The sequence below is a fragment of the Pezoporus flaviventris genome, unplaced genomic scaffold, assembly GCF_033815535.1.
Source record: "Pezoporus flaviventris isolate CSIRO_AGI_PZ_B2104156 unplaced genomic scaffold, CSIRO_AGI_Pfla_v1 ptg000001l, whole genome shotgun sequence".
Classification (NCBI taxonomy): domain Eukaryota; kingdom Metazoa; phylum Chordata; class Aves; order Psittaciformes; family Psittacidae; genus Pezoporus; species Pezoporus flaviventris.
Genome location: NW_026892549.1, coordinates 54,495,568 through 54,522,960, shown reverse-complemented (window position 1 = coordinate 54,522,960; position 27,393 = coordinate 54,495,568). Strand labels below are relative to the sequence as shown.

Here is a 27,393-nt window from a genome sequence, read left to right as displayed (position 1 = left end):
TCTGTCTATTTTTGATCAAAAATGGAGATAACCACCCAAACCCATGCTAAATTCTTCTTATTCTGTCTGAAAGCCTGTATCTTGCCCAACCACTGCTTCTCTCTTCTCTGCACTTCTGCAGAAGTCTAACATTCTGCAAATGTCTAACATTTGTGTACTGTGGTTGTCACTTGCTTCACACTGGTGGATGCTGCACTGCCACTAGATCATTAGCAGCTGGGTTCTGAGAGATTTTGCACAGCCCTTCCTGAAAAACATATGCTCCCATGGGTCTTGTCAACAATCCATTGAAGTCGCTGCAAACCATTTCCCCAGATTGCACTGGGATAATAGTGACATTTTTCTGGGGTGGTAAGACAGCCTGTGGAAAGCCAGGCCTGACCTGGCAAAGCTGAAATGCAGTCCTTTTAATGACCAGGCTTGCCCTTACATGTGCATGCAGAACTCCTGCTGCTAACAGTGGAGCCAAATAGGCATGCAGCTGTCAGAAAGTAGATAAGGATTTTCGGAGCAGTCTCAGCAGGGCTCTTAAGTCATGTTGAAATCTGCCCCAAAGTATCCTCACAAAGAGAAAAAAAAAAAGCAATCACAGGCTGTGATCTGTGCTGTAAAGAGCTTCAGGGCCCATCAATTCTCAGTGAGTAATAAAAAAGTTGAATTCCAGCCATACAAAATTGTTTTAAAGTGCCATGAGAGTTAAACTCCCATTGGAAAGCCCTGGAGGAGGATAAATCTGCTGAAGAGATCATTGACTGAATGAATTCCCATCCCTGTCATCCTAGTTATGGGATACCTCCTGGGCTATAACTGTTGCACTTTAAGTGTTCTGCTTATATATTCTCTAAGTGACAGAGAAATAGGCGTTTCAAAAGGCTGAAAAAAGCATGAAGCACTTACTGGTGGTTTGCTGTCCAGTCAAAGGTTTGCTCTCCCTGCCCTGGCTCACCGCAAAGATCTTAAAGAGATAGGTTGTTCCTGGGAGCAAGTCAATGACTTCAGCAAAAGAGCTCCTGGTGACAGGCAGTCTCTGGCCATGCTGGCCAGGGCGATTGACAGGGATCACTTCCACTCGGTAGCCAGACACTTGGCTCTGTGGCGGGGTCCACATGATGGTGATCTTGACATCAGAAACCTCCACAAACTGTAGATCTTTGGGTGAAGGAACTTCATCTGAAAGCATAGTGACGCAACAGTGTTAGAGAGAATCCTTGGCAATTGGCAGGAGAAGCTATAGGTGTATATGGAGGAAAAAAAAACCAGTTAATTTTGACTGAGCAGTGGCTAGCCAAAGAAGATGTACCACATTAAGAATGTCATGGTAACCTTACCATAAACATGTTTGCACACGTTCCCAGCCAATATTCGAGAAGACTACAGTTCAAAATGTCACTGCATAGTTTGATGTATTTTATGCCTCAGTCATAGAAAGTATCTTGCTGTCACAGAGAACTGAAAGACCAGATGTAATACGCTATGGAAATTCAAGTACATGCAGAACCAAGAGCTTGGGGGAAAAAAATACTCCAGGAGTTGGAAACAGGAACCTCCTTTTAGAATTAAAAGAAAGGGTTTTCAAAACCCGTGGCATGTTCTCAGTATCTATAATTAACTTAAAATCAATCTTTTTTTATTAAAAAACAACGGGCTGATCTAGCCCTTGTAGTCAAAGACAATATCCAGTTCCCTTTGTGCTGGCCCACAGTACAGCAGCCTTGATTTCCTATGTTCAAATTAAACTGATACTGCCCTAAGGTTAACCAATGCTCATTTTTGAAATAAACAGATGCCAAACCATAAAAACGTTGAGCTGAGTTCATTCCTGGTACATTCCCATTTGCAAACACAGGCTTGCAACTTGCAGGACCATCACATTCCACTGCTACCACATGAGATCTCATGTCTTTCACTATCCTTTCTTTTGGTTTGGCTATTCAGCCCAATTGGATACTTAAAGAATCCTGAAACCAGTAGGTTTTTTTAATTGTGGGGGGCCTCAAGTTTAGATGGCATGGTGCTATTCTGGCACATCAGTCAGTGCTGAGCAATCTCCCATCTCCACTGACTGCAATGGAAAATAATGGTTAGGACTGGAAAAGACAGGGAGAACTCAGGTGAACAATTTGGATTTGTGTTGTGTAATGTTATGTACTCAGACACCACATCTGTAGGCCAAGTATAGAAGCAAAATGATATACCAGGCTCCTAAAAAGATCTCTTAGCAGGATCCCCTTAAGACAATTCAGGAAACTCTGATCTCTGTTTTCACAGACACAATGCAAGATCTGCCTGCAGTCTGATCCCTGGGAATTACACCTCAAATAATGCAGTGATGGCTTCACTGTGTCAGTTCATCACTGTTGCTTTACTATGACTTTACTATGAAACTTCAGTACCACAGACATTTACAATTAAGAAACACAACACCAATGATACAAACTAGAACTGAGTCCATTTAAGTATTCATTTAGCTAGAGTAATGTGAGCTTGCATTGTCATTGGCTCTGTGCGCTAAGAGAAGACTCAGCGACAGAGTTTAATGCTGCCCATTACCTGCGCGTGGGACACCTGTGGTTTCCTGTTGGATGAAGATAGGAGTACTCTCCTGATTTTCTTCCACTGCGTAGATGCTGATGTTGTACTGAACACCTGGCATCAAGTCACTGAGTGTTACAGAGGTTGCAGTGTCAGGCAGGTTGAGCTCTGTGCTGCTGCCTTCCACAGAGGGTGTGTAGATAATTCTGTAGCCTAAAGCAAGAGAAGTATATACAGTCCTCAGCCATGATCAGTAAGAAAGTACAAGGAATGCCAAAAAATTATAGTTAAACTCATCTTCCTTCTGAGGTTTTATAAAAATAGTCCTGAACTTCAGCAGAACCCATGGCCTGCTTGTGCTCACACCCCATCTACAGATCACACACCCAGAATGCTTTACGAAGCATAACCTGACCTGGATTATCATTTGACATGTGGATCTCTCTTGCTTGTTATGGGATGGTCTGGATGACATATACAAAGAGAAGGTCATGGGGCTTGTTTTTATTTAACACAAATCCAGAAGGAATTGTTTTGCATCCAGCCTCCTGAATTGCTTGGTTCAGACAGTGAAACCAAGCAAATGCTAAACTGCTCATGTGCTTTCCAGCTGGTTTTTCAGACTGGGCAGTATTATGCACTAGCCCTCTGTCCTAGAGGACATATTATATATGGCACAAAAGAGACAATTATAAAGGCACAAAATTATTATAAAGGCACAAAAGAGACAATTAACCACTGCACATTACAGAATATATATACTTTTAGTTTTTACGTAGATTTCAGATTCTAGCAATAATGTAAAAGAGGTACACTCCCACTAGACAAACCTGTGATTGGAGCCTGTGGTCTGCTCCAGCTAATGACAATTGATGTGTCATCCACACTTTCCACAGTGTGATCAGGAGGTGCATCAGGAGCTGTTTAAGGAAGTAAAAAGAAGAGGCCAGCAAGTGTGAGCATAAAAGATAACAAAAAGTTATTGAGCATACAATAGAAACAGCTTTCAAAGTGCAGCAACAGCCACTCACACATACCTGTAGTCTGTGAAGTAGAGAGGATCAGATTCTGCTCTCCTTCTTCAGAGATCTGGTAGACATTAACAATATACTTGCGACCAGGGAGCAAGTCAGGGATGTTGACAGAAGTAGCGGTGCTTGGAAGATCTAAGGAAGGTAGGAAAGAAAAAACTGCCTTAGCAGTTCTACCCATCTTCTTGCTTTCTCTCCAAATGAAAAAACTGAGACTGCTCTAATATGGGCTGAATCACAGTATTCCTGTAATAAAACAGCATCTGTTCCGCACTGTGTCCTTAGTCCACATCTGAGAAGTTGTGTGGAGAGTTGGACAAGGTCTCCATGCTCAGCAGGCAGAGAACACCTAGGACAGCATGGCTTGAAATGTGAGCTGCACACTGCTGGCATTAAGCCATGTCAGCTGAGTAGTCATTTCATACCCCAAAATGGCATTTTCAATACAGAAATCTACGGAAAAATTTTCACATGAAGAGGTTATGTGGAAAGACTGACTCATGAGTAGAGAAGAATGACATTATGAGAGTTGATGAACTTCTCTCCCCTCTCCCTTTCCCCCAGATGTCCACCTACATGCCAGATGTAGGAAATTCTCCATGAAGCAGCTCCTTACTGGCTAGACTGAAGCCAAGCATCTTAAGGGGAACTGGGAATTGCCTTTCAATTTGCCTGGAAACCACTTTCTATAGACAGATGATCTCAGGACCTGCTTCACAACACAGCTCAGCTGTCTGGGCAGCCACTGTGCAAATAAGGAAGGTGGTGACAGTGCTGGCAGTCCCAGTTTAAGTCACTTCTGCTCAGGAGTCTAAGCTTGACAGTTGAGGAAAGCAACAGTCCAGGGAGAATTATTAGGCCTTTTTCTTATGTGTCTGTCTATCAATCACACTCATATCTGAATAGCTCTTATAACCTCAAATCCTTGTGAGATAACTGCCATTGCCATGGTTAAGACAGGAAATTAGAAAAAAGGAGATAAGATGAAACTACATGTGGTGACACAGGCTCCACAACAGACGTTAGAAGAGAAGATTCAAATCCTAGATCTGAGTCCAATGCCTTTAACCACCTTCCCAGCTTAGCTAAGTTGTCACAGTATCAAAGATGAGGAAGATTCAATTGAAACAAAACAACTAAGTGGACTGGAACAGATATAAGATGGCAAGTAGCCAAGAGAGGACATTTGGAAAAGATTTCTCTCCATCTGTTTGGATGGAAGGACAAAGGTACAGCAAAGGAAATTAGCCAGGCTGCAAGTTCAATAAATACATTTGGGTCTCTTTTCAGCTGCACTGCTGCTCACTTCAGGATGCTATTTAATTAACATAATTTCAAAAGGAAAAAAATACTGCACAAATTCACAGAGCTGAAAATAATATATATATCTATCCCCAGTTAGCACAAATCCACCATCCCTGGTTCAGGGAGTTTTCTTCTGCAGGATCTGGGACAGTATATTGCCTTCTTTTCCTACTCTTCCTTGGACATGAACATATGGTCATTGATGGAGAAAGGACAATGAACTAAGTGAGCTTTTAATCTGACCTAGTCTCACTGCTGTCATATCCTATTGAATCCTATGGAAAGACAGGAAGATCCTCACTATTCTGATTGTCACAGAAAACGGTTAGCAATGCTTTGCTGTAGTAAACTCAAATATTGTCTCACCAAGATATTGTGGCTCATCACCCTCTTCGCTCAGCTCATACTCAACACGAAATCCAGAGACTGTGTCAGAAGCAGAAACCCAGGAGACAACAAAGCTGTTGGATGTGATTTCAGTGACTGACTCTGATGTAGCAACCATAGGAGGAAGAAGAGTTGTCTCTCCCGAGACAGTGTTGCCTACAAGAGAGAAAACAGGAAAGGTTTAATTAACCAGCACTTCTTCTATGTTACCTGGGGTGCATGAAACAAAGACTTAGGTGAAGGAGATTCTGCTTCTCTGCACGGCCCTGCTGTTCAACTTACTTGTCACTGCTGTGGTGCTGGTTGTGGTAAAATCAAAGCGGGTAACTTCTTTGTGGCCATATTGCTGAACACTGATGAGCTGTCCTTCATATATCACACCAGGCTTCAGGCCTGAGATGGTGTAGGAGTTCTGGTAGCCAGGAACAGTGGCTTCCTTCCATGGCCTTCCAGAGTTTTTCTGAAAGAACAAGGACAGTCAGTAAGAGACTCCTGCAAGCAGAGGTATGTAGTGATGCATCTGTTACGTGCTTTCCAAACACTCTGATATTCAAACACAGGTATGGCTGGAATGGCTAATGCACAGATGGAATCAAGTCAAAGGAGATGAGAAAAGTATGCCAGGAAGCAGGGCTAATGACATTTTGGGAGATTAAGTTTTACTGGGTTAAACTGAAAAACAATCTAGCTTTGAACTTTCTGCCTTTAAAAGAAAAATTATTTGTAATACATAAACTAAACTCATTCCTTTATCAAAAACACAGTAAAGCATGAAGGAATAGCTGGAAAATGCATATTTGAAGGCTGTTCACAATAACACTGCGAGCCATCATCTGAAAACAATATATAGAAATGTTCTTCCCACCTACCCTGTGTTTGAACTCTCTGGGAAGCTCTAAAGTAATGCTCCATCCTCTGAGGTTTGTACTCCAGTGCTTTAAAGTCCATTTCATTCAGGCCTTGATCCAAGATACACTGAAGTCAGTAAAAAGACTCTAGTGCCTTTAATGGCTTTGGATCAGGGCCTCTATTGTTCTTTTAATAACAGACAGCATTGAGGTACTAATGTTCTTAATCATTAAGTGGTCTTTTGTGAAGCTGCACTCAGGGCACATCTGTAACACAACTCATCTACGTTGGTTAAACTGAATCATTCCTCAAATACAAATGAGCCAACAAGCGATGGTCAACCAGCTTTGGTTTAGACTTTAGAAAAGATGGGAGATGACTAATCCTATGCTAGCTGTTTATATCTGCATATCCTACTTATTTTTACCTCCTCATTAATAGGATAAAATCTCCCAGTTTTCTTTGGCCATGCACATGGTACTAAACCAATGTTTCTTAGGATGAAGAAGCTTCCACAAGGATTTACATTACTTAAAGTGAGGAAGGATATAAACTTGTCTGCTTACTGTGCTAGTGCTTTGGTTAATAAGATACCTCATGAACACAGTGACCATTAAAATTTGAGCAAGAAAGCATCAAGTGTCTATACAGCACTTGTCTTTGATCCTCAGAGTAACTGTTGACCTCAGCAAAACAAGGAAACTGAATTAGCAACTAAAGTTTGCTGAAACAGTGTCAGCCACTTCTTACAGACACCACAAAATGCAAAAAAAATACAGTATTTTGGTGAACAAATGATGATGCATGTGGCACTCACCGGTCTCCAGCGCAAGATGTACTTGGTGATGTGTGATCGTTCAGGAGCATTCCACTGGATGGGGTGAGAGTTTGGCTGGTTCGTGCTCTCTGTGATGATCACCTGAACAGGCCCAGATGACCCTGGAAAAAAAAAAGAATTGCTATTTTTAACATACTGGAGGTGTTTTTCTTCTGCCTTCTTTGTGGAGTCATAAAAAGGAGGGAAGTTGCGTGGCTCACGTACTATTGCTATACCCAGAAAATGAATGATATTGTCTTTCCACCCTTAAAGCTTCATCACTAGTTGAAAAACTGATTAACATCCCCTGTTTAGGTTAATTTCCTATGAGCTGTCAATGAAATAGAGAACAGGAGCAGTCCAGTATAGAAAAAGTCTGCAAAGCAACGCTGCATTGTTCAAAGAGAGGGAGCTCCTCAGCAACTAACTATTTTCATCAATTAATATCTCCTGCAATGGGAGCAGAGAAACAGATGAGAAACCTCTGCCGAGTGCAGTCTAATCTTGTGGCATGGCAAACTCCCGATCTGCCATTGCATATACCCTGCAAAGAGACACTAGGCTTTTACTGTGGTGTTGATTATCAGTTGATCTGAAACACTGAAATCAGGCCAGAAACTGATGCAAATACAAGATCAGCAGTACTCTAATGCTTAAGACTACTGTCTGCATTTAGTTAGATCAGGCTTAGGCTCAGCTCCACAAAGCTCCCCAGTGGAGAAGGAAAGGTTCTATGATCCCATGGTTCTCTTTTCACTACCTCCTAGCCTTATTAGGGAGATGTCCCTGAAGACTCAGCAGCAATGTAATCATGTTAATTCTCAGAAAATTCCAGCAAAGAGCACCCCAGAATCTGCAAGGAAGTGTCTCATTTTAGCCATTAAATACCTTCACTCTCCCCCTACTCCCAACATTTCTAATTATAATTTATTTGGACAACTGTGTAACATATATACCTGCTTCACATTTAACCAGACTTCCAGGCAAACAAACCTGTGCCCACAGGCAGAAATTTCAAAGCTCACCTAACCCCAAACCTACATTCAGAAGCATTAGATTTGGTTTATTTACACATTTTCAGTCACTCCTCTGTCTAAAGAAGCCCAAAGCCCTGGTCTCCAGTCTGGAGGCATGAATATTTCACATAGCTCAGGAAGATGTTTGCTTAAGCAGTCTGTCAGGAGTCAATGAAGTTCAGCAAGCTTCCATAAGAAACTCAAGAAAAAAAGTTCAAAGAAGGCCTGCTTCCTGTTCTTGCCCTCCTTAGTTTGCTGCCTCAAAGAAAGGCAAGTCCACGTAGTTCTGGCTGCCAAGCGTCCTTCTGCCTTGTCTCTGGCTCACTAGCTGGCCACAGATAGAAATGCAGTCAGTTCACTGACAGCACTGCTGGGTACAGGTCAGGTTCAATAAGGTGCTGGCACAATATGATGTGAGTGAAGCCAGCCACAGGGAAGAGGTACCTTATTTATGTGAAGCACACAGTGGCTTCGCATAAACAGCAGGGGCACCTATATTAAAACCCTCTTTCTGAATGAGCTTCACTTTCCCCTTCTTAACTTACAGGGCACTTGGGGTGTAAATATATTGCAGCTAATGAGTGGACAGGCTCTTCTTAACCTATCTTGATATAAAAGCAGAGAATCACCTCAGCATTGAAACTGCCATATCTGATCTTTATGCAGTTCCTCCACATTTATGCTCAGAGATGTGCTGGGGAACCACTTTCATAAGCACAGCCTTCTCCTCCTTGTGTTGAGCCCAAACACAGCCCTACTTAACAGCAAATTAAGACAGTGGCAGTTGCAACCTTAAACAGGAAAGTAGAGAGGTTCTCCTTATCACGTTCTGTTCAGGAAACTGTAATAGAACAAGCCAACCAGCAGGCATTGCCTGTCCCTATAAAGATTTCCTGGAACTGACTGGTCAAAAAAAGGCCAAATATTTAATTTCTTCAGGGCACTGATCAGGAAAAATGTTTCACTCCATGGTGGATTTTGCTTCTGCAGTGAGTGGAAACGGAAAGACTACACATATTAGAGTTTTAAGCAATAGAAACTGAAGGTTGCAGGTGTGGTATTGCTAAATACCATGAGGAAATGTAAACCCAAGTTGTGTGAACTGATAGTCATTCTCTAAACTAATCCTAGCCTCAGGAATAGGTGTTAACACCCTCACCTCCTCTTTCTAATCATGACACCTATTTGTGCTTGCCAAGGAAGAGAGGGAAATGGTTCTGTTTAAAAAGGAAACCTGAACAGGTTGAAGGGTGGAAAGTTTGCTTTCCTCAAGTATAACTCAGCAGGTGAGTTGGGTTTCTTACCAGGGTAGGTCTGCAGAGGCTGGCAATGCCATTCTCCAATACCACGACCATAGCAATAGCACTGGTATCTGACACCATGGACATACTTCTCCCATGAATCTCCAATTTGGTAAAAGGTACGGGTCTCTGAATCCTGGCACTGATCTAAAGGCACAAAAGAGACAATTAACCACTGTACATTATAGAAATTGTAGTGAAAATCTATGAGAAATACAGGAGAGTAAATCATGAGATTTTTAGGCAAATAAATGTTTATTTGCAAGTATACTTACATAAAGACAAAGTGGCAACAGAAATTGAATCTCAGATCAAAGTTCCTGATGTATCACTGCATGTATTAAGTTAGCTACTAGGAAGCTAATTCAGCTGTGATGCATTTCTTCAGATACTGTTAGGTACAAGCTGTCCACCTGGCAAACTTCCCAGGGAAGTCACTGGGGTGTTCCTTCAAGAAAGGATTTAGTCTGCGCTGCCTATTGTGGAGCCCAGTTCTGCTGCAGTCAACTAAGTCCATCACTCTCATCCAAAGCTAAACCATGCTGCTCTCAAGAAAATCAATGGCAAAACTCCTACTCGCTTGAGCAGTAAAATAAAAAACTTTATAAATAGGAACTCCGCCATTAGTTTTTAGCAGAGTCTTTCCCAATTTACCATTGTATAAACCAAAGGAGGACAGATCAAATCCTGAAATCAGCTTAACTAGTGTAAATGCAACACAGTGCAAGCACTTGGGTACACTTTCTAGTCTCACTTATGCCTGTGTTTCTGGTTCATTGGAAATGTACAGTGAGAACTAGCATTATGCTTGCTTGGATAAACAGAAGCCTTTTTTAGAGTGAAACAACAAAATTGAACTGATTGCGCTTTTACAGATAGCTGAAATCATTCTTCCTCCTCTCCTTCAAAGTAGTAATTTTCAGGAGCTTTACAATCCAAGTTTCTCCAGTAAACCTGTACAGATATTGCTGTAAATAAATCAGATTTTCTTGGAAATAGTTTGAAGTTCTCTTGAATTTTGTAATTGCAAGCCAAACAGCTAGGTCTTATCTTCCAATCAAGGTTCACCAGGGAAGGGGGGAGGCAGAAGAGATTAAATCTCCCCATTCCTGCAGAGAACCATGATGGTCTTAGCTAACCTCCAGAGTTAACACATGTTCTCATCCTGAGCCTTCTCTTTGCCAGAACAAATGACAGCCAAAAAAAATCAATTTAGTCCAAAGTAATTTAATATATGATGGTGCTCCTCTCTCAGTTCAATGAGGAGACCTAAAGATTTTTGGAGAGAGAAAGAAAACTGATCCTAGCATCAGTGTCTAGCTGCATATTGTTTTATCAGCATTCAGTCTGAGAACCCTGCCTGCTTGATCAACATCTCAGGTACAACAATTCAGCCAAATCACCCAGCCAAGGGCTGAAGTGCCCTGTTATCACAACCTTAAGAGGTATGTTGAAATGATCCATTACGACATCACTGCATCATCACTGACTTCTTCTGTAGCATGTCTGATAACCCAAACTTAGGTCCTTAAAACTACAAATGCCCTTTCACCTACCCTCCAGCATATCCAGTGGTACTTCTAGTTTTGCATTTGTGCAATTCAGGACAGAAAGTGGGCAAAGACTGGGCCGAAACACACACACCAATTTCACCATACCATAATCACTTTCTACATAGCCACAGAGTGCATTTGGCATGTGGGAACAGCTGGTGACTTACCAACAGGATCACATTTCCATCTCCCCCGGCCCTGGCCAAAGCATGTGCAATTCAACATGTGCCCCTCATCATGACGCTTGTGGAAGGTCTGGTTCACATCATAGGTAATACCATCCACAATGCACTGGTCTGTTTGAGAAAGAGCAGAGACAGTTTGTCAGCAAGAGCTCTAAGTGTTAAGACAAAATCCTTCTGCTTGGCACACTGTTCCCTCTTCCTGACCAGCTTATAGAGACTGACCATGACAAGCTCCATTCAAGCGAAAGGGAGCCCTTCTACTATCTGTGATCATCACAGGTTAGTGCTGCATACACACCACTGCTCCCCATTTAATTTATCAGCAGTGTGCAAACAAGCAATGTGGCAGAAAAGAGGTCTGTAGGGTGCAGTCCAAAGTACTGGATGTTACTCAAACTACAGAACTGTCCAATTTTTCCTTTTGGCAGATTCCACATATGAAAGAAAATCTAAACCAGCACACTAACTCTCTTACTGCCTCCTCTGAGGTGTGAGAAAGGTGTGTGAGATCATTTGAACTACCCATGGAGAAAAGGGCTACTCCACATTTACAAAGATACCACAAAGAAGAACAAACATCCTCACGCTATTACTCTGAAGGGTATCTTTGCTACACTTTGTAGTAACTTGAAGATAGGAGCAGATATATTACACATCTGAGATGCTAGTGGCGCTTACTAATCTACTATTCACTCAAAACACAGTAAACAGAACCCATGCTTGGGTACTGTGGTGTCAGCCTCTTAGGTTCAATGGCAACACATCAACCTGTGATCTGGCCCAGAATTCCTACCACCAGTCTAATCACAGCAAGGAACAGAAAGACCAAACAAACACGCAAACCACCCCAGAAGCATGTTGTTTTGTTAACTGGGACGCAAGAGACGCAAGTTCAGTTCCGGAGTTAATCACAGACCATCTGTCCTTGGGGAAACAACTCAGTTAATTCCAGGCTTTCATTCTCCATCATACTTTCCCACACCACGGGTATGGCGTCAGGATAACCCAAGCAGCTCAGACCCTCCTATGGGTGCCAAAGACCTTCTCTGGCTGCTATGTTTAAACAGCTCTACTTGGATAACCTTTGCCTTTTGAAAAAGCAAAGTATCTCCACCCTCCTCATCAAGAAAGACCACTTTAAGTCCAGAATGGAGCTGCAGAGAACTAGCTGTGTATGTGGAAAAAGGAGTTTTACAGACGAGAACTTTTAGCAGTGCATTTCCCATTGCTGTGATAGAAACACATTAAAAAAAAACCTCCCAAAGCCCTTAAGTGAGCTTTTTCCTATAAATTATATCCCATTTCACCAGTGGTGTTAAGAATCCTTTCTTGGCTGCTTGACAGCAACCCCCTGCCTTTTCCAGACATGAAGCCAATGCTGTGAGCTAGATGTAGGATGATCAAATGTCTGTGCTTTTAAGTTTTCTTTTTTTGGTATTGCTTAAGCACTTTTCCACTTGGACCACTCATATAAATAAGTAAATAAGTAAGAGTAATCCAGTGCTGTCCTGCCAACTTTTCATATAGATTAGACAGCAAATGGCTAATCCAGCACAGAGAAATTGAAAATTTTATTGCAGAACAATAAAACAGAACAGTTCTACATTCAAGCTTCAGACTAGTCTGGAGTTCTGTCTGTTCCTGAGAGGCAGAAGTGCCTCTACCAAACTCTCCATAAAGTCCCAGTGATGCTGATTCCTAACGTAGACAAAAGGGGGTAGGGATACTTGCTGACCAAGTTAACTAAGTTTTGCCTCCACCTGCTAGGCTGCAAAAGCTGAAACAGCATTCCAGCACATAAACAAGACAGGAACTTTGCTCTTGTGATTCACATTCTACTCCAAACCAAAGCTCAACATATAGTTCTTGAACTTGGGCTGAAACAATGATGAAAAAGAAAACCAATTTATCCCACCCCCAAACACTTAGAATCACAGAATCATAGAATAGTTAGGGTTGGAAAGGACCTTAAGATCATCTAGTTCCAACCCCCCCCTGCCATGGGCAGGGACACCTCACGCTAAATCATAAAGTCACTTAAGACTAAAGCGTTGACATCAACATGAGAATCAGTACCTCTGAGTTGTGAATAGGCAATGCATGTCCATTCTCCACGGCCATTTCCTACACAAGTACATCTCATCATATGGCCCATATCGTGCTGTTTATCCCACTGGTCTCCCACACGGTACATGACACCATCGTTGGTTGTGCAGATTTCTTCATGGGCTGGTTGAGAAGAAAGCAAGAGGATACTTTATGTGGCCAGAATTAACAAGATCTTGAGGACTTAGACCATTTGCAATGCCCCTTCATACTGTGTAGTGGCTTCTGCATCTTAACAAGGAAGCTTTAGGCACTCACTCAATTTCAAATAGCATTTTTGCTGGATGGTGACATTCTCTAAGTGCAGATTCCTTGTAGGGGCTCATTCATTTTGATTCTCATTTGAAAGCTACTAGAAATAGCTTCTGTACTATGTCCAAAAGGTGCTACATGAAAAAAATCAGCTCTTGTTACATCCATGCCTTTATATGCACACAGTCATCTGAAGACTCATGTGTTCCACAAGCTGTTTTAGGACTCAGATGCTACATAGACATTAGTTAACAAAAGCCTTTCATTTAAGAACTGGCAGTGACATTTCCTCCCACATGCCCCCTTATGGCATCACAGAGATAAGCATGAACTGAGGAATGGACCACAATATTGATTTTGAATTATTGCGATTTTCAGGGTAACACACTGATACTGTAAGTACAGACTTACTTCTAATCACAGATCAGGCAAAAGAAAGTGATGAGCCATGAAGGAGAAGCTTTGGTAGGTGAAAGATAAAAACCTCACTTGTTACAAAACTCTCTAATGGATCTATACCAGTTTGCACTAGCTGAGAAGTGTGCCTACCACTGGCTTGTAGCAAAGAAGTAATGAAAATTGCATTCTCCTGGCACTGCCTAGGTCTGTACTAGAGGTGATCAGTAAGGAAAAAAGACAAAATGAAACTTCAGAAGTGTCTTAAAGGATTCTGGGTTGGAATGCAGCTCATTGGAAGTCATCATTAACTGATCAACAACAGGCAGCTCTTTACTTTCCACCTCAAAGAACCACTTATAGGTACTCCATAATTCCTTTATGGTTTTCAAACTTACCAGCCATAGGGCAGAACCCAAATTTCTGGTCAGCATCATAGTTCTTAGTGGTTCCACACCACTTCATGTTGTCTCTCCGTCCCTCAGAAGTACAGTCAGTGTAGTTGCGGTTGTTGTACAGGAAGGGAAAGTGGCACAGAGCACCATTGGAATTGCCACCACGTGTCTGGACCAAAACTGTATAAAAGTGAAAAGAAAACAGATGCAAATGAAGCCTGCACTCTCCCTTAGCGTGCATGGAAAAGCTTGGAAAGCAAACAACTAGCACTACTTTTTCCCATGTGTACCCTGTATATTATTCACAGGCCTCTTTTCTTGGCTTTAATTAATTCAGATCTGGAAACATAAGCCTTGCACAGGGTCAACTCAGTTCAAACATCTCTTTGGAAGAAGTTGTGGAGCCAGCCATGGGAATTCCTAGGGAATAGCAAAACCCAAAGCTTACTGTGTTTGGGAAATAGGTTTGTAGACCCTTTGTGCCAAGGTCTAGGGAATCAAATAAACTCTCAGTTCTCAGCATACCTGTGTTATCTCACTGAGGCTATTACCCAGTTGTGCCCTTTGGCTTAAAGCAAAGTGTTAACCTTTAGGAGAGGGTTACAATTCAGTTATGTACAACAGGACAAGTCAAAACCTCTCTGCAGGTTGGAACCTTCATGTTTTGCAAGCAGCAGTGGAAAGAGGGCTGTAATCTACCTGAACTACTCACCTCTTGAGCAACTCTGCTTTACAGATAGTGGAAAACAAGGAGGCTTTTGTTGAGGTCTTTCTATATTGATATTTCTCATTCCCCACAGTATAGCACAAGAAGCCTCACTAAAACAAGAATGTGTGCAGAGACAGGGACAGTGTTTGGGTTTTGGGGTTGGTTTTTTTCTTAAGAAAGAATATTGTATGTATGCACTACAGAGGAAGTCTTGACTTTTATTAGAAAAAAACAGCTGAAGTAGAAGAGAGTTAAGAAAAAAAATAAATGTATACAGTGTAAGAAGTGGTATTTTCATGTGGGAATGTGAAATATTCTCTCCAAGTTCAGATCCCAGAGGAGTTGCCTGGATTGTGTTCCAAGGATGTCTGATGGGTTTCCCAGGAAGTGCAACCACACAGGTAGAGCTGTGCTGTGAAGGGAACACTAGCCATCCACAAACAAGAGGGAATGCTTCCGCATTAGTCAGGCACCAGCTCTTGATCAGTGATCACAAATCACATTAAGATTACTGCTATATATGGCAATCTGGCTAGATAGTCAGGACAGAGGGAGTGACAACGGACTGCACAAACTGTACGCTATGGATAACCTCTTCTGCCCAGCCTAATATGGGCATTGCTTTAGCAATTCAGCCAAGCAAACCCAAAGTCTAAGCATCCTTCTGGCCAAAGCTCTGCCCTGACTAGGTGCTCCCAATTTAAGGTCAGCTTAGAGGAGACAGAACAGGACTCAAAGGATACACTTGTATCACCCTGATAACCCTCCAAAGAAGCCAAGAGCACGAAAATGCCCTGGCACCAGGCAGCCCTTCATTCACAGGACTGCCTTGCTGCTGAGGCATGCCTAGAGTCCCTCCAGGCTGCAAGAATTGTTCAGGACATCTGTCCCTATGTTCTCTGCTCCTTCTTCTATCAGTGAACAAGGCTCATGTGCATGTGAAGATCCTCTGAGAAAAACTTACCGTTCTGCTCAGTACAGAAGGAGTATCTCCTGTCCTGCTCGAAGTTGGAAGTAGTGCTGCACCAGAGGTGCCCATCTGTGCGGCCTTCGGTGGTGCAGGAGTAGAAAGTCCTTCCATCATAAGTGAAGGGCAGAACACAGGCTTCTCCATCAGAATTGCCACCATAAGTTTGGGTCACAGCTTTAAAACAAGCAAATCACAGCATTAGATTCTGTCTTAAAGCAATCCCCAAATCTTAAGACTCTAAATCAGCAATAGCCCCTCTAAGCCAAGTCACTGACTGCTGCAAACCCACACTGACTGCCATGGACCTGGGCCAATACACACCAAGAGACGACTTAGCTCCACAGCTGTGTCATTCTTTTACATTCTTTTCCAAACATACATTATTGCAGCCTGATTTGAATAGTTATTAATGCTGCTTCCCAAGGGCTCTCTTTTCCCTCAGCATGTTATATATAAATCACTGGGAAATGTTTCTGCCCTACAGAACCAGGCTTTAAATAACCAAAACAACTTTTTTCCCCCCCTTACACCTTTCTCCAGCATGTCCTCTTCAGAAGACAGTTTTTTTGCATACATAAAAGGATTCTACTTCAAAATTAACCCCCAGGGCAATTATCTTGAGATCTCACTGAACTAAACAGACACTAAATGCAAACATACCTATTTCCTGACAGCTGACTCCATTGCCCAGGCAGGTACAAAGCATTTGCTGGCTGCCCTGTGTCTTGAGCCACTGCATACCCACAGAGTACACTACTCCATTATCAGTTATGCACTGGCCATATGGCTGAGGCTGGGGCTGTTGAGGCTGGGGCTGGTACAATGCAGTCTGCACATTTGTGAAGCTAGGAGAGCCAGATCCTGCACCAGAACATAGGAGAGAAGTGAGACATGACATACAAAGCTAAAGAACAGAATGCTTCCATAAAATGCTGAGCTAATAAAACCATAGGCACTCCATCATATCGAAGACACAACTCTATTAGCTTCCCTAGACACATTTTAGTATTCCACTTAGCAAACTACAAAGTTAAAAGAACTCCCGCTTCTGCTAATGACAGCCTTTGGTTTCTGCCTCTGCAGAGTGCCTTTAGAGAGGATTAAGAGTCAATTGCTTTTCACAGGAATATTTTAGAAACTTTTTTTTTCTTAATTTCACTGAAAGAATTGTAGAATAGAAAAATCAAAGTCAGTGACAAGACAATGAAAAATTACCAAGAAGTAGGGAGAGAAAGCAAGAAGGATTAATTTAGAATTTTTCATTGAAAAAGAAAAATAAACCACAAATGTATTCATTTACTCTGGGATTCTTTCACTCTGAATCAAAGTTTTTGGCCCATTGTCATTTGGAATAATACTGAGAGACAAAGAGGTTTGTTGTCTACATTATGGAAATATTTGCTGATGATTCCCACAGGCATCTTCATAAATTCAGCTCTGCTGAAACAGGGGAAATAATAATGGAAAAAAAAAAAATACTGGCACCCTTGAAGCTTTGTGTATTCTGAAGTTCAGACCTTCTAAGAGCCTGAAGTTAATCTGCTGGTACCAAATAGTTAAAGAAAAAATTTGTGTAGGTACTGCATGAAAACAGAGAAGCTTTACATTGCATTCACCAACAGGAAACCTAGATCCTTAAAATAGCAAAAAAAAAAATCATTTAAAAGCTGAAGACTTTAACGAACCTTGGGCAAAAAATATATGCTACCTATAAACTAGGTAATATTTCATGACAAAATTACAAACTATCTAAAGAACATGTATTAAATAGCATTGCACACATTCCTTGACATTTCTGTTTTTTAAAGCTCAACCTTTACTGGGTGTATTTATCTTGTCAAATAAACCAGATGGTCTCAGTGGAGTTTAAATTAAGGACATTTCAAGAAAGTTACCCTGAGGCGAATACATAAAGTTCAAATATCAACTTGACTTGCCCTGCTTCCAATACAAAGCTAGTACAGAGTTCCTGTGTATGCAGGGTCTTAGAAGTGATTTACTGTTCTGTGGCTGTCACATCTGTATGCACAAGCCCCATTTGTGCACAGAAACAAAGTATAAATTAATATTATCTATTCATGCACAAACAAGGAGCATTTCCTGAACTCTGACCCTCTTTGTTGTTGATCTTTCCTGGACAAGACTTCTAAAATCCCTAAATTACGATGGCACAATTCAACCCCAAGTCTTAGCCATTTAAATTGTGCTTTTCCTTGTCCCTTCCCCTTCCTTACACATTGTGATGCCTCACTTACCAGTGCTAGTCGTATGCAGGGATGTGTGTCGTTCACATTTCCATTCACCTCTGCCATTACCAGTACAGATGCACTGAAGCAAGTTTCCACGGTTATCCTTCTTGCTCCAAGTATCTCCAATTCTGTAGGAGGTCTTGGTGTCATGGTCATTGCACCGATCTGTATAGGAACATGACTGTTAGCTAGTTCTGCATTGAATGACTTCACACCATGCAATTTATAGTACTTAACCATCAACACTTTCAAATGAGCTGATCATTTAAAGCCTTTATTGAAAGCCCACCTCATTTTTTGCAGCTCACCATTACCAGTCTTATATGCACTAAAGCCTGCATTAAACTGCATTGGCTGAGAGCATCTGAAAATTCTGATGCTTTAGTCTAAGAGAAAGTTCACATTTATTTCCAGAACTCTGGGGCTGTTGTCAAAATCAGTGTCGTAACATTCCAGTGTGAACATGTTAAGCTATATTCAAAATCAATGTGAAAAAGCACATTCTGGATTGAAAACCTTCCTGCTAATTACTTTTAAAGCTATTTTAGCCCCATTCTATCTAACATACACCTTAAAGCTTAAATGTGCTCTAATGTCAGGGTTTGTTTTTTTTTTTGGGGGGGAGGGTTAAACCAGATGTCTTTGTAGCTGGATAATTTCATACTATACACAGTTCAAGTTTGGGAATCTACTTCAGTTGAAGGAAACTAAAGCCTATTTGAGGGCAATATGTTAAATTCCATTTCTTCTAACAGAATTGTGCATGAAGCTCCAGGAAAGTTAACATAAGCTGCTCATGTCATACTAGGAATATTAGATTTTCTAAATCTCCCTGCTGTCTTTAATAACCGCATCCCCTGATGAATTGAGTAAAGGGGTTCAAAGGACAGTATAACAAACTACTTTTGTCTTGATGCCAGATCCATGTGGATTAACTAGTTGTACTTCCATTATAACATTTTACCTTCTTATTCAAAAGCAACTTGATACAGTGGCTCAAATATAATCATGGATCAATGAACATGGATTTATGAAGAACTGTGAAAGGGCATCATACCAGATTGCCCCTGAAAGAGCACATGAAATAGAATATGAATGTGGAAAGCAAGTTACTAATTTGCAGTATATAAAATTACCGAAAATACAGCTTTTGCCAGAAGAGTGGTAAATTGGTGAAGTATTCAAAATGTAATTTTGCAAATGTGAAAAAAACCTGGAGCTGATTCTCAAATTAAGACAATGAGAAGCTGAAATGTCCACTAAGAAATCGGCTGTGATTCTGGAAAAGTTTGGCTATAAAAGATATATAACTGCAGCACATACTGAAGTGTAATCAGAATAGTTAAGGTTGGAAAGGACCTTAAGGTCATCTAGTTGCAACCTGCCTCCATGGGCAGGGATGCCTCACACTAGACCATGTCACCCAACGCTCTGTCCAACCTTGTATTACCCCTTTGTGGGTTACAGCTATCGTTTTATATACATAAATTCAAATTTCTCTATTTGATTGTATTTGAAAACAAACTGAAAAATGAACTGGTCATTATATTGCAATTTCCTCTACAATACAACAGTGCAGACCTGAGTTATAGCAGGAAAGATACTGCCAAATAATTTTTATTAGTAATAGTAACTCCTCCAAAATTCACAAACAACACATTCTGGTTTATTCATTCCTATTTCACAGTTAATGACTTTTCCCCATGTGTTTTTAGGCAAACTTAATATTGTCAAGGCTGGTTTGACTTTTATAGCTTATTTCTTGACCAAGTCTCTCCAGATCTTCAGTTTTAATCCCAATCCTCCTTAAGTGTTCTAGTTCTTTAGAGATCTGCCGTTTGTATCAGCTGAAAGCAATTATCCATGTGCCCCGAGGCAACTGAATACAAGGCAATTTAAATGCTGCAGAAGCATTACCAAACCTTGCATGACAAAAGTGCAAGGTACAAAGTTGAACTTTCTTGAGGCAACTGGTGTAAAGCATGATAGCTCCACAGCAGAGCTTGCCCCTAACAGAACTGGAACAGAAGGTGAATAAACAAGAGAGATTTTGGGTTTTAAAAGCCCTGTTTGCTTTGCAAATACAAATAAAATGGAATATTTAGGGTAATGTCCTTCAGTGATGTAAAAAGTAAAGCAGTCACTTGCCTGGCTGAAGCAAGTTAACACAGAAGACAAAATGGCAGTAAAAACTAACAAGCAAGACAGTAGAGCACGCAAGACAAAACCTGTTTCAGCTAACATACATATCAAACGTCAGCAAAGAGAAGAAATAAGGCAACATTTCAATCTGACAGATCCCGCTGTTGGAGTAGATAAGTAATTCTCCCTGAGGAGCAACTACATCAGAAAGGAAGTCAAACTCCACCATTTTGCAGACCAAGCAGTTTCCCTGACAGGAATCCAGGGAGATGCACAGCTGTGACTCAGCTGGCTGCAGATTTCTCACACCTTTCACTCCAAATCAGGTTAAAACCCCAAATAATCCCACCGCAAACCACCAGCTCCCCAACGAGAGGGGGACATCGCAAATGGGACCCCTCACCTCAGAGGGGTCTATTTTCCCTGCTTCTCAGAGGCAGCCATCCCTCTACAACCACAGTTGCTTGCAACAGGGTGAAAAAGGAAGATGTTTTCTTTTTGATGCAGGACAGAGTTGAAAACTCCAGGTAAATAAAAAGGAGCAGGGGGCAGGGGCCAGCCCAGCACTTACTTCTGGAGGTGCAGGTGATGCGGCCGCTGCCCTCCCCCAGGCAGGTACAGTCCACCATCATCCAGCCCTGGTAGGGCTTCTCCCAGGTCTCACCGACCACATAGGATGTCCCGGCTGTGTTGTCGTAGCACCTCTCAGCTGCGAGAGGGAAAGGGGGTGAGAGTCAACTCAGAGCTATCCCACACTGGGATGCACCAGGGAAGACAAGGAGGAAGAAGCCATGCACCCTCGCTGAGCTGGGGGAGAAGAAGGGAGCTGCCACCTACCCACAGGCTTGCAGGTCCACTCGCCCTTCCCGTTGCCCAGGCACACACACTCCAGCATGTAGCCACCGGTCTCATGGGGCCGGCGCCAGGTATCGCCGATCTTGTAGGACTGGCCGCCCTCATGGCAGCGATCTGCAGCAGAGAGAGGGGAGCTGAGGTGAAGCACCACACCAGGGATAGCAGTGTGGCAACAGTGTAAGGGCTGCCCGGCCAGGGGTGGAGAGGGCCAGCTGGGGCAGAGGTGTGGGGGGGTAAGGAGAAGGAGCAGGGTAGCCATGGCTGTCCCACCTCCAGCCTGCAGAATGGCGCTTGATGTTTTCCATAGGCACTGACCATTTTCTGAGCCTCAGGTCCCATCCTCTCTCTTCGTCTAACCCCCTCCATGTTTCAAGCCACAGCCAAGACCTGGCTGGTGAAAGCAGAATACCACAGCCTAAGGAGGTGCTGTTTCTCCCTCAGCCTGAGGGCTGGTGAGGGAGGGTTTGCCTCCACCTTGTTCTGAGTAGTACCTCTTGGGCTTAGAGCTCTGTGTCCATTCCTAAATAGCATGTAGGAGGTGCTTGGTGTGACATCCCAGTCAGACATTGGTTCTTTTGGATTTGGAAATGCCACCCTTTGGAAAGGCAGCTTCCCAGCCTGCCACTGCTCACAACCCTGAGGTGAAGGCTCAGGCAGGGAAAAATATGGAGAAGGGCAGTTTGCAAACACAGGATTTTCTTCCAAGATGACAAAAAAAGGAGGAACACATATCCAGTCATTTATTAGGAGACACTAAAATGTTTCATTGGCTCATTTGTGAAAGTAGGGAATCTAAGAGTTACAAAGATTGATTTGAAGCCAATGACAGTCAGTGAGACCATCCAGTCAGCTCTAAACCAGGTTGATGATGAGGAAATGAGACTGCTTTTATGTTTGCAGTTTCCTTGCTGACTTTCTTTCCTTACAATGCTTATCATCCCTGCCCAAAAAGGCCATTAAATTCAGAAGGGCTTCAGCTCTACTTGTTAAATTCAGTACATTTTGTCCATGCCATAATGATGGCTGGCTTCCGAGTCCTCTGTGGCAATGCTGATATGATCAGAATGTGTATTTTAAAACAAGAATCTGGGTACTTTTACGAACAAGACTTTTCTCAAAAGTGCCTCAGGGACTTTGAGATCTCAGTGTCCTGACACACGGTGATCTACATCTGTGCTCATAGAAAGTCTAATTGTGAACTGGAGGGAAATGGTGAACAATTCACCGACTCAGTAAGGAAAGGATTCCATACAGAGACATGAAAGGCAGAGCTGGGGATAAAGAATCAAGGGAAGAGAAGGAACAAGAGGAAGGTAAGGGGCCAGCTGGCAAAATGGAATTGCAGAAACACACTGAGCTGGTGTCTGGATGTCAAATCCCGGTTCCATCAGGGACAAATGTTGGCATGCTTGTCACCAGCTGCAGAGCAGACTCTCACTTGTTTTTTTTTTCCCAGTCAAAGAGACTGTTTTCATAAACTCACCTGTGAAGATGTAACACACTCTTGTATATAGTAAATGTACTAACCTGTACACTGGCTGGACACTAACATGAATTTTTCGCCTACGTTTTCACACAGAGCCCTTTACCTCTCAAATAAAAGAGGAATTTGGTTGTGCAACTGTCTGTACGTGGGGCAAAGAATTTCAATTCCAAGATTTTAAGTCTTTGGATCAAAACCCCCAAAGATTCGTTAATGGCCATCTGGAACACTGTGTAAGTTGCCCTGGAAAACATGATACTAAGGAACAATAGCTCTTGTAATAGGCTCTTGGTTACATACTGGCAATGGTGCAGCTGATTCTCCCACGTCCAGCTCCAATGCAAGTACAGTCCCAGATCATGGAGTCCTTGGGGCGCTCGTAAGTCTCCCCTACTCGGTAAGTGGATCCAGTGTATTTGTCAAAACAAGTTTCTTCAGCTGTGAGGGGAGAAAAATCAGCTTCATGTAACCATGCTAGTAACACAGTCAATGGAAACACACATTCCTCACCTCCTCACACAGATGCTTTTTTTTTTCCTGGGAAAAAATGCATATCAATCTCCTATTTCTTCCTGGGATGGAACAGGAGAGGAAGTTGGGTGAAATTCACCCCCTCAAGGTCCCCATGATGCTGAATAGCCCATCTTCCCTCCCCCAGAGGGCAAGAAGTTGAACATGGCATGTGGCAGGCATGCCCTGAAAACATCAATCCCAGCTGTTTGAACTGCAACAGAACCAAAGATGTGAGGGAGCAAACATCCCATAGAAGCTGTGTGCTTTGTCATGTTAATCCTCATTCTGACTTGGCAAAAGATAGAGTGTATTAATCCCAAAATCTACAGCAGTTCCAAAGTCAACAGCACTACTTGTGAGTTGTTCACACTCGTGCATGAAAAATTGACTACTGAATCATTATGTCAATGCTGCCACCAAACTTTGAGATCTGCAACAGAACAACCTTCTTCACCTCTGGAAAGATAAAGTTAACTGTGTCATACAGGAAACTTGCTATTGGACTGTAAAGCTGTAAAACCTGGGAATCCTTGCAGGGGGAGGAAAGGTAAATTGAACCCTGTTCTATGGAGGAGTAAGGAGACTGAGTACTCCTTAACATACTCTAGCTGTGAGGCAGGCAGCACACAAGCCTTGCAAAACAGATTGCTGGGACTCTCCCATCTGTCTTACATGAACACTATCAGCCAGGAACCAGTTTTTCTCTCTCATATCTCTACAGCAACATAAAGGAGTTATGGCAAACCAGTGGCTTCAGACAAATAAATACAGACAGATTGCATCTGATAATCTAAACTACATTGTATCCCAGGGAGATGCACCTTCCAGCAGACGTTGCATTTAGAGTTCTTTGTGTTACCTAAGCTTTTCCTGCAGAAGACTAAACAATCTCATTTTACACTCAATTATAGAAAGCTCACAGCACGGCTGGGGAGGGGGGGGGCTGTGGAAAGCTGTAAGCTGAAATATTTTTAAACAAGCTGACGACACTGTACAGCTATGAAAAGTTGGGGTGAAGCAATCAAACAGCACAGAGCCAGAGCTGCAAAGTGACTCCAGATTTGAACTTCCCCATGCGAGTCCAGGAGTCAGTTCAGTTCATTATAAAGAAGAGGTTGGCTCCAAAATTAATGTTTAGATCCAATCCTCCAGAGGGATGAGTGATGTTTGGCTCAGAGTTCTGCTGGCAGGCCCATCACTAATGAAAAGCATTTCTTAAATCCCAAGCCAGATCTTCAGTGTAATTGAGTGTAGATCCATTACTGACCCTAAGTACCAAACTTCAGCTGAAAAAACCGTCTGCCAGCTATATCTCGGTACAAGGCTTAGCTTACTCGGCATCAAAAGCCATGCTGAGGTCTTGGTGCTGACAAAAGAGACCACCAACTTACGTTCAGGCTTGCTTTCGCAGTTAAACCCTCTGCTTCCACCATAGCAGGTACAGACCAGCGTGTTTCCCAGATAAATGCGCTCCCACTGCTGGTTTATCTGATAGTATCTTCCATTGTCATAACACGTCTCTGGGCGAGGGGGGAAGGGGAAGAAAAGGAGAAGCAGGGGGGAGAAGAGAAAGAAAAGTTCGACGTTATGGAGGCAGAGGTAAGGGAGAGCAGCGGCACGGCACAGGCAAACCGCGCCTGCAGCGGGCATCGGCTGCCGCGCCACAGCCTCGCACGTGTGCGGTCCCTCCGGGTACCAACGGGCCGAGCTGCGGAGCCAGAAAAAACCACCTGGGGGTCACCCAGCGGGGCCGGGCCCGGCCCCCCTCCATACCCTGCCTGCGGGACCCCATCCCGGCGTGGTACTCACGCTTTCCCTGCGCGGGAGTGCCCTGAGGTACCGAGGTGGTCTGCGCCTGCCGCCGGCTCTTGCCACCGCCTCCGCGGCGCTGTCCGCCGCCGCCACCACCCCCTGCCGCTGCAGCCCCCAAGCAGAGAGCGAGCAGCGCCAGCCGCCACACTGCGCGGCACGGCATCCTGGCGCGGCACGGCATCCTGGCGCGGCGCGGCACGGCACGGCCAGCGGCGCCGCTCGCAGGCAGCCCGAAGAACGGGACAGCGGCGCCGCCCGGGCGCTATATAGGGCGGGCGGCGCGGGAGGTGGGGAGCCCGTTGCCGCCCCGGCGCCCATTGGCCTCGGAGTCGCCGGGGGCCGGGCGGGGGCTGCCACCGCCCTGTCGAGAGCAGGCGACCCGACCCGGCCGCCACAAAGAGCTTAGCCGAGCCGAAGCGGGCGGGTCGGTTCTGGGCTGCAAAGGGAGCCCGTCCTGGGTGGAATGCCCGTCCCCGTAAGGAGAGCTGACTGCAAGGCGGTCGTGCCATTTTGTAGAACATTTGGCTTAACAAAATGGCTTTTTTTTAGGGGGAGACAAACTTTCTCTGAGCTACGCTGCCTGTAAGTTGATACCGCTCCATTCGGGAGGAATAATGTTCTGCATGAAGGGAGAAGGTGAGGAGTAACATAGGTACAGTGTTGGAAATGAGAAGCCCAAAGTGACGCTTTATCTCCTAGTGACTCAAGGTTAATATGTTTCATACCTCACTTGGAAAGAAAAATCCGGATTGGTTACATTCTGTTCAAAAAAATATAACAGCCTCTTTCTCTGACTTTATTTCTTGCTGCCCAAGATCAGTTCTGAGAACAAAATAAAAGAGAAAAAAAAAAAAAGAAATGCTAGGATTTGACCCCATTTTAAGTCACCCCTTCAGTGTGATGATCTAATGTAACCCTGCTGAATACAATTTCTGGCATTGTCTTTCCCCTGTCTTCTCATAGACATCTCTACTGTTTGGGGGTGTCTCTTTTCCATTGTTTGAAGGAGAGGAGAGAGCGTGCACTGCCATTGTGGAAGCTGCTAGTGAGCAAAGAATGGTGTGCCCCATCCTGGTCCAGTGCCTGCACCAACACTCAAGTTCAGATCATATAGGAAGGTCATATTGCTAACCATCTTCCTGACCCTCAGGCATAGAATCATAGAATCATAGAATTGATTCTAGGTTGGAAAAGACCTTTAAACTCACCAAGTCCAACCGTTACCCTTGGGATTATTAATCTAGAAGTCTGATGTGATTCCTGATGTGTTAAAGCAACTCTCCAGAAAAATGTGTGTGTGGAGTATACTACAGTGTTTCCAGACATCTTAAACTGAATATCCACAGGTCTCCATAAGAGTTCTTCATCAAGTTGAGCTCCAAGCTCTTATTTCCACTTACTGTCAAACAATTGTATTATCTCTATGGAAATACAAGCAGTAATATCTCACTTGGGATGAAGACTCTTTCAGTAGGTGGTGTACAGATCCAGCACCTGCTTTGTGCCAGGAAAGCACATAGTTGTGATGTCAGGCAGCTGTTTTCAAAGAAATTTCTATTCCTCTATGAGGAGTGCCCACAGATACATTAACACAAGCTTCCCTGCTGAAAACTTACTGGAAACTGAAACCTGAGCTTGCAATTGAGGTGAGCTCAATCCCATCTCTCCTAGTTTTTATTTTTAGATGTACTGTGCTGCAGTTTTTTGTGATTGTTGAGTTACCAGACACTTCTCAAAATAATCACAGTACTAAGGTGACCATAGCAAGAGAGAGCATTAGATTTTGGAGCAGTGAACATCATCATAAACTAGCAAATATCTGGTTTCTTAAAATGAGAACCTGCTTTCAGAAAGTGTTCCTGCTATTCTGCGACCTAAGATAGGAAGCATCATCTTCAAATTCCAGCTTATGACATATCTGGAATTCTCTGATAAAAACAAGGTGGAGGGCACATTGTCAGAAAATGATGCTGTATGACTCTTTGTAACTGGGGTCTACTTTACCTATCCTGCTCCAAAGGAAGCATTACTGAGTGGAAATCAGTGCAAGAGAAGAGTTTTCCTTCCAGGAAACTTGTATGTGCAGTGAGGAGGCAATTTTAGGCTATTTTATCCAGTCACTGTGTATAGGTCTTGGTCAAATTTTCAGTTCAGTTTCTTCTGCTCAGTATGCAAACATGTCCTCCTGTTAAGCTCAGCTGACATGGAAAAGGTAACGAGGAGTCTTCAAGTATAGGAAGATTATAAATAGGCAGATTATAAATAAAAAATGCCAGAGGAAACCTGCTTAAAATGTAAGAGTAGAGGTAATCCATAAGAACAGGCTATGGTGGAATGAGCAAACATGAGGAAGCAACCAGCAGTCCTCACTGTGGAGAAAGAGCCTGTGGGTGCTAGATGCAGTGCAAACAGAGCCCAAGTGTTCTCCAGGGAGTTTATAACCTCTGTAAGTCTTGGCATTGGATGACAAGAGTCCCTGCTCCCAGGAAAAAAGACTTTTAGATGCGTTTCCAGGATGCTGCTTTTGGTGACCCC

General features: G+C 43.1%; 2 protein-coding genes across 5 annotated transcripts in view; one reads left to right on the top strand and one right to left on the bottom strand.

Annotated features, from left to right (window-relative positions):
• The window catches only part of FN1 (fibronectin 1), a 55,378-nt gene extending 30,324 nt beyond the window's left edge, over positions 1 to 25,054 (bottom strand). For all 4 annotated transcript variants that reach the window (XM_061458142.1, XM_061458159.1, XM_061458133.1 and 1 more), the window contains exons 1-19: positions 24,856 to 25,054; positions 24,438 to 24,566; positions 22,834 to 22,971; positions 21,033 to 21,164; positions 20,767 to 20,904; positions 18,060 to 18,218; positions 16,465 to 16,665; positions 15,799 to 15,978; positions 14,129 to 14,305; positions 13,053 to 13,205; positions 10,959 to 11,087; positions 9,242 to 9,385; positions 6,922 to 7,043; positions 5,538 to 5,715; positions 5,235 to 5,411; positions 3,570 to 3,698; positions 3,363 to 3,452; positions 2,551 to 2,745; positions 898 to 1,170 (exon numbers count right to left, since the gene is read on the bottom strand). In XM_061458142.1, coding sequence (XP_061314126.1) covers positions 898 to 1,170; positions 2,551 to 2,745; positions 3,363 to 3,452; positions 3,570 to 3,698; positions 5,235 to 5,411; positions 5,538 to 5,715; positions 6,922 to 7,043; positions 9,242 to 9,385; positions 10,959 to 11,087; positions 13,053 to 13,205; positions 14,129 to 14,305; positions 15,799 to 15,978; positions 16,465 to 16,665; positions 18,060 to 18,218; positions 20,767 to 20,904; positions 21,033 to 21,164; positions 22,834 to 22,971; positions 24,438 to 24,566; positions 24,856 to 25,039 — 3,028 coding nt within the window. In that variant the 5' untranslated portion in view covers positions 25,040 to 25,054. The remainder of the gene's footprint in view (positions 1 to 897; positions 1,171 to 2,550; positions 2,746 to 3,362; positions 3,453 to 3,569; positions 3,699 to 5,234; positions 5,412 to 5,537; positions 5,716 to 6,921; positions 7,044 to 9,241; positions 9,386 to 10,958; positions 11,088 to 13,052; positions 13,206 to 14,128; positions 14,306 to 15,798; positions 15,979 to 16,464; positions 16,666 to 18,059; positions 18,219 to 20,766; positions 20,905 to 21,032; positions 21,165 to 22,833; positions 22,972 to 24,437; positions 24,567 to 24,855) is intronic.
• UBE2F (ubiquitin conjugating enzyme E2 F (putative)) overlaps positions 1 to 27,393 on the top strand; it is a 358,305-nt gene that overhangs the window by 43,214 nt on the left and 287,698 nt on the right. The window lies entirely within an intron of this gene.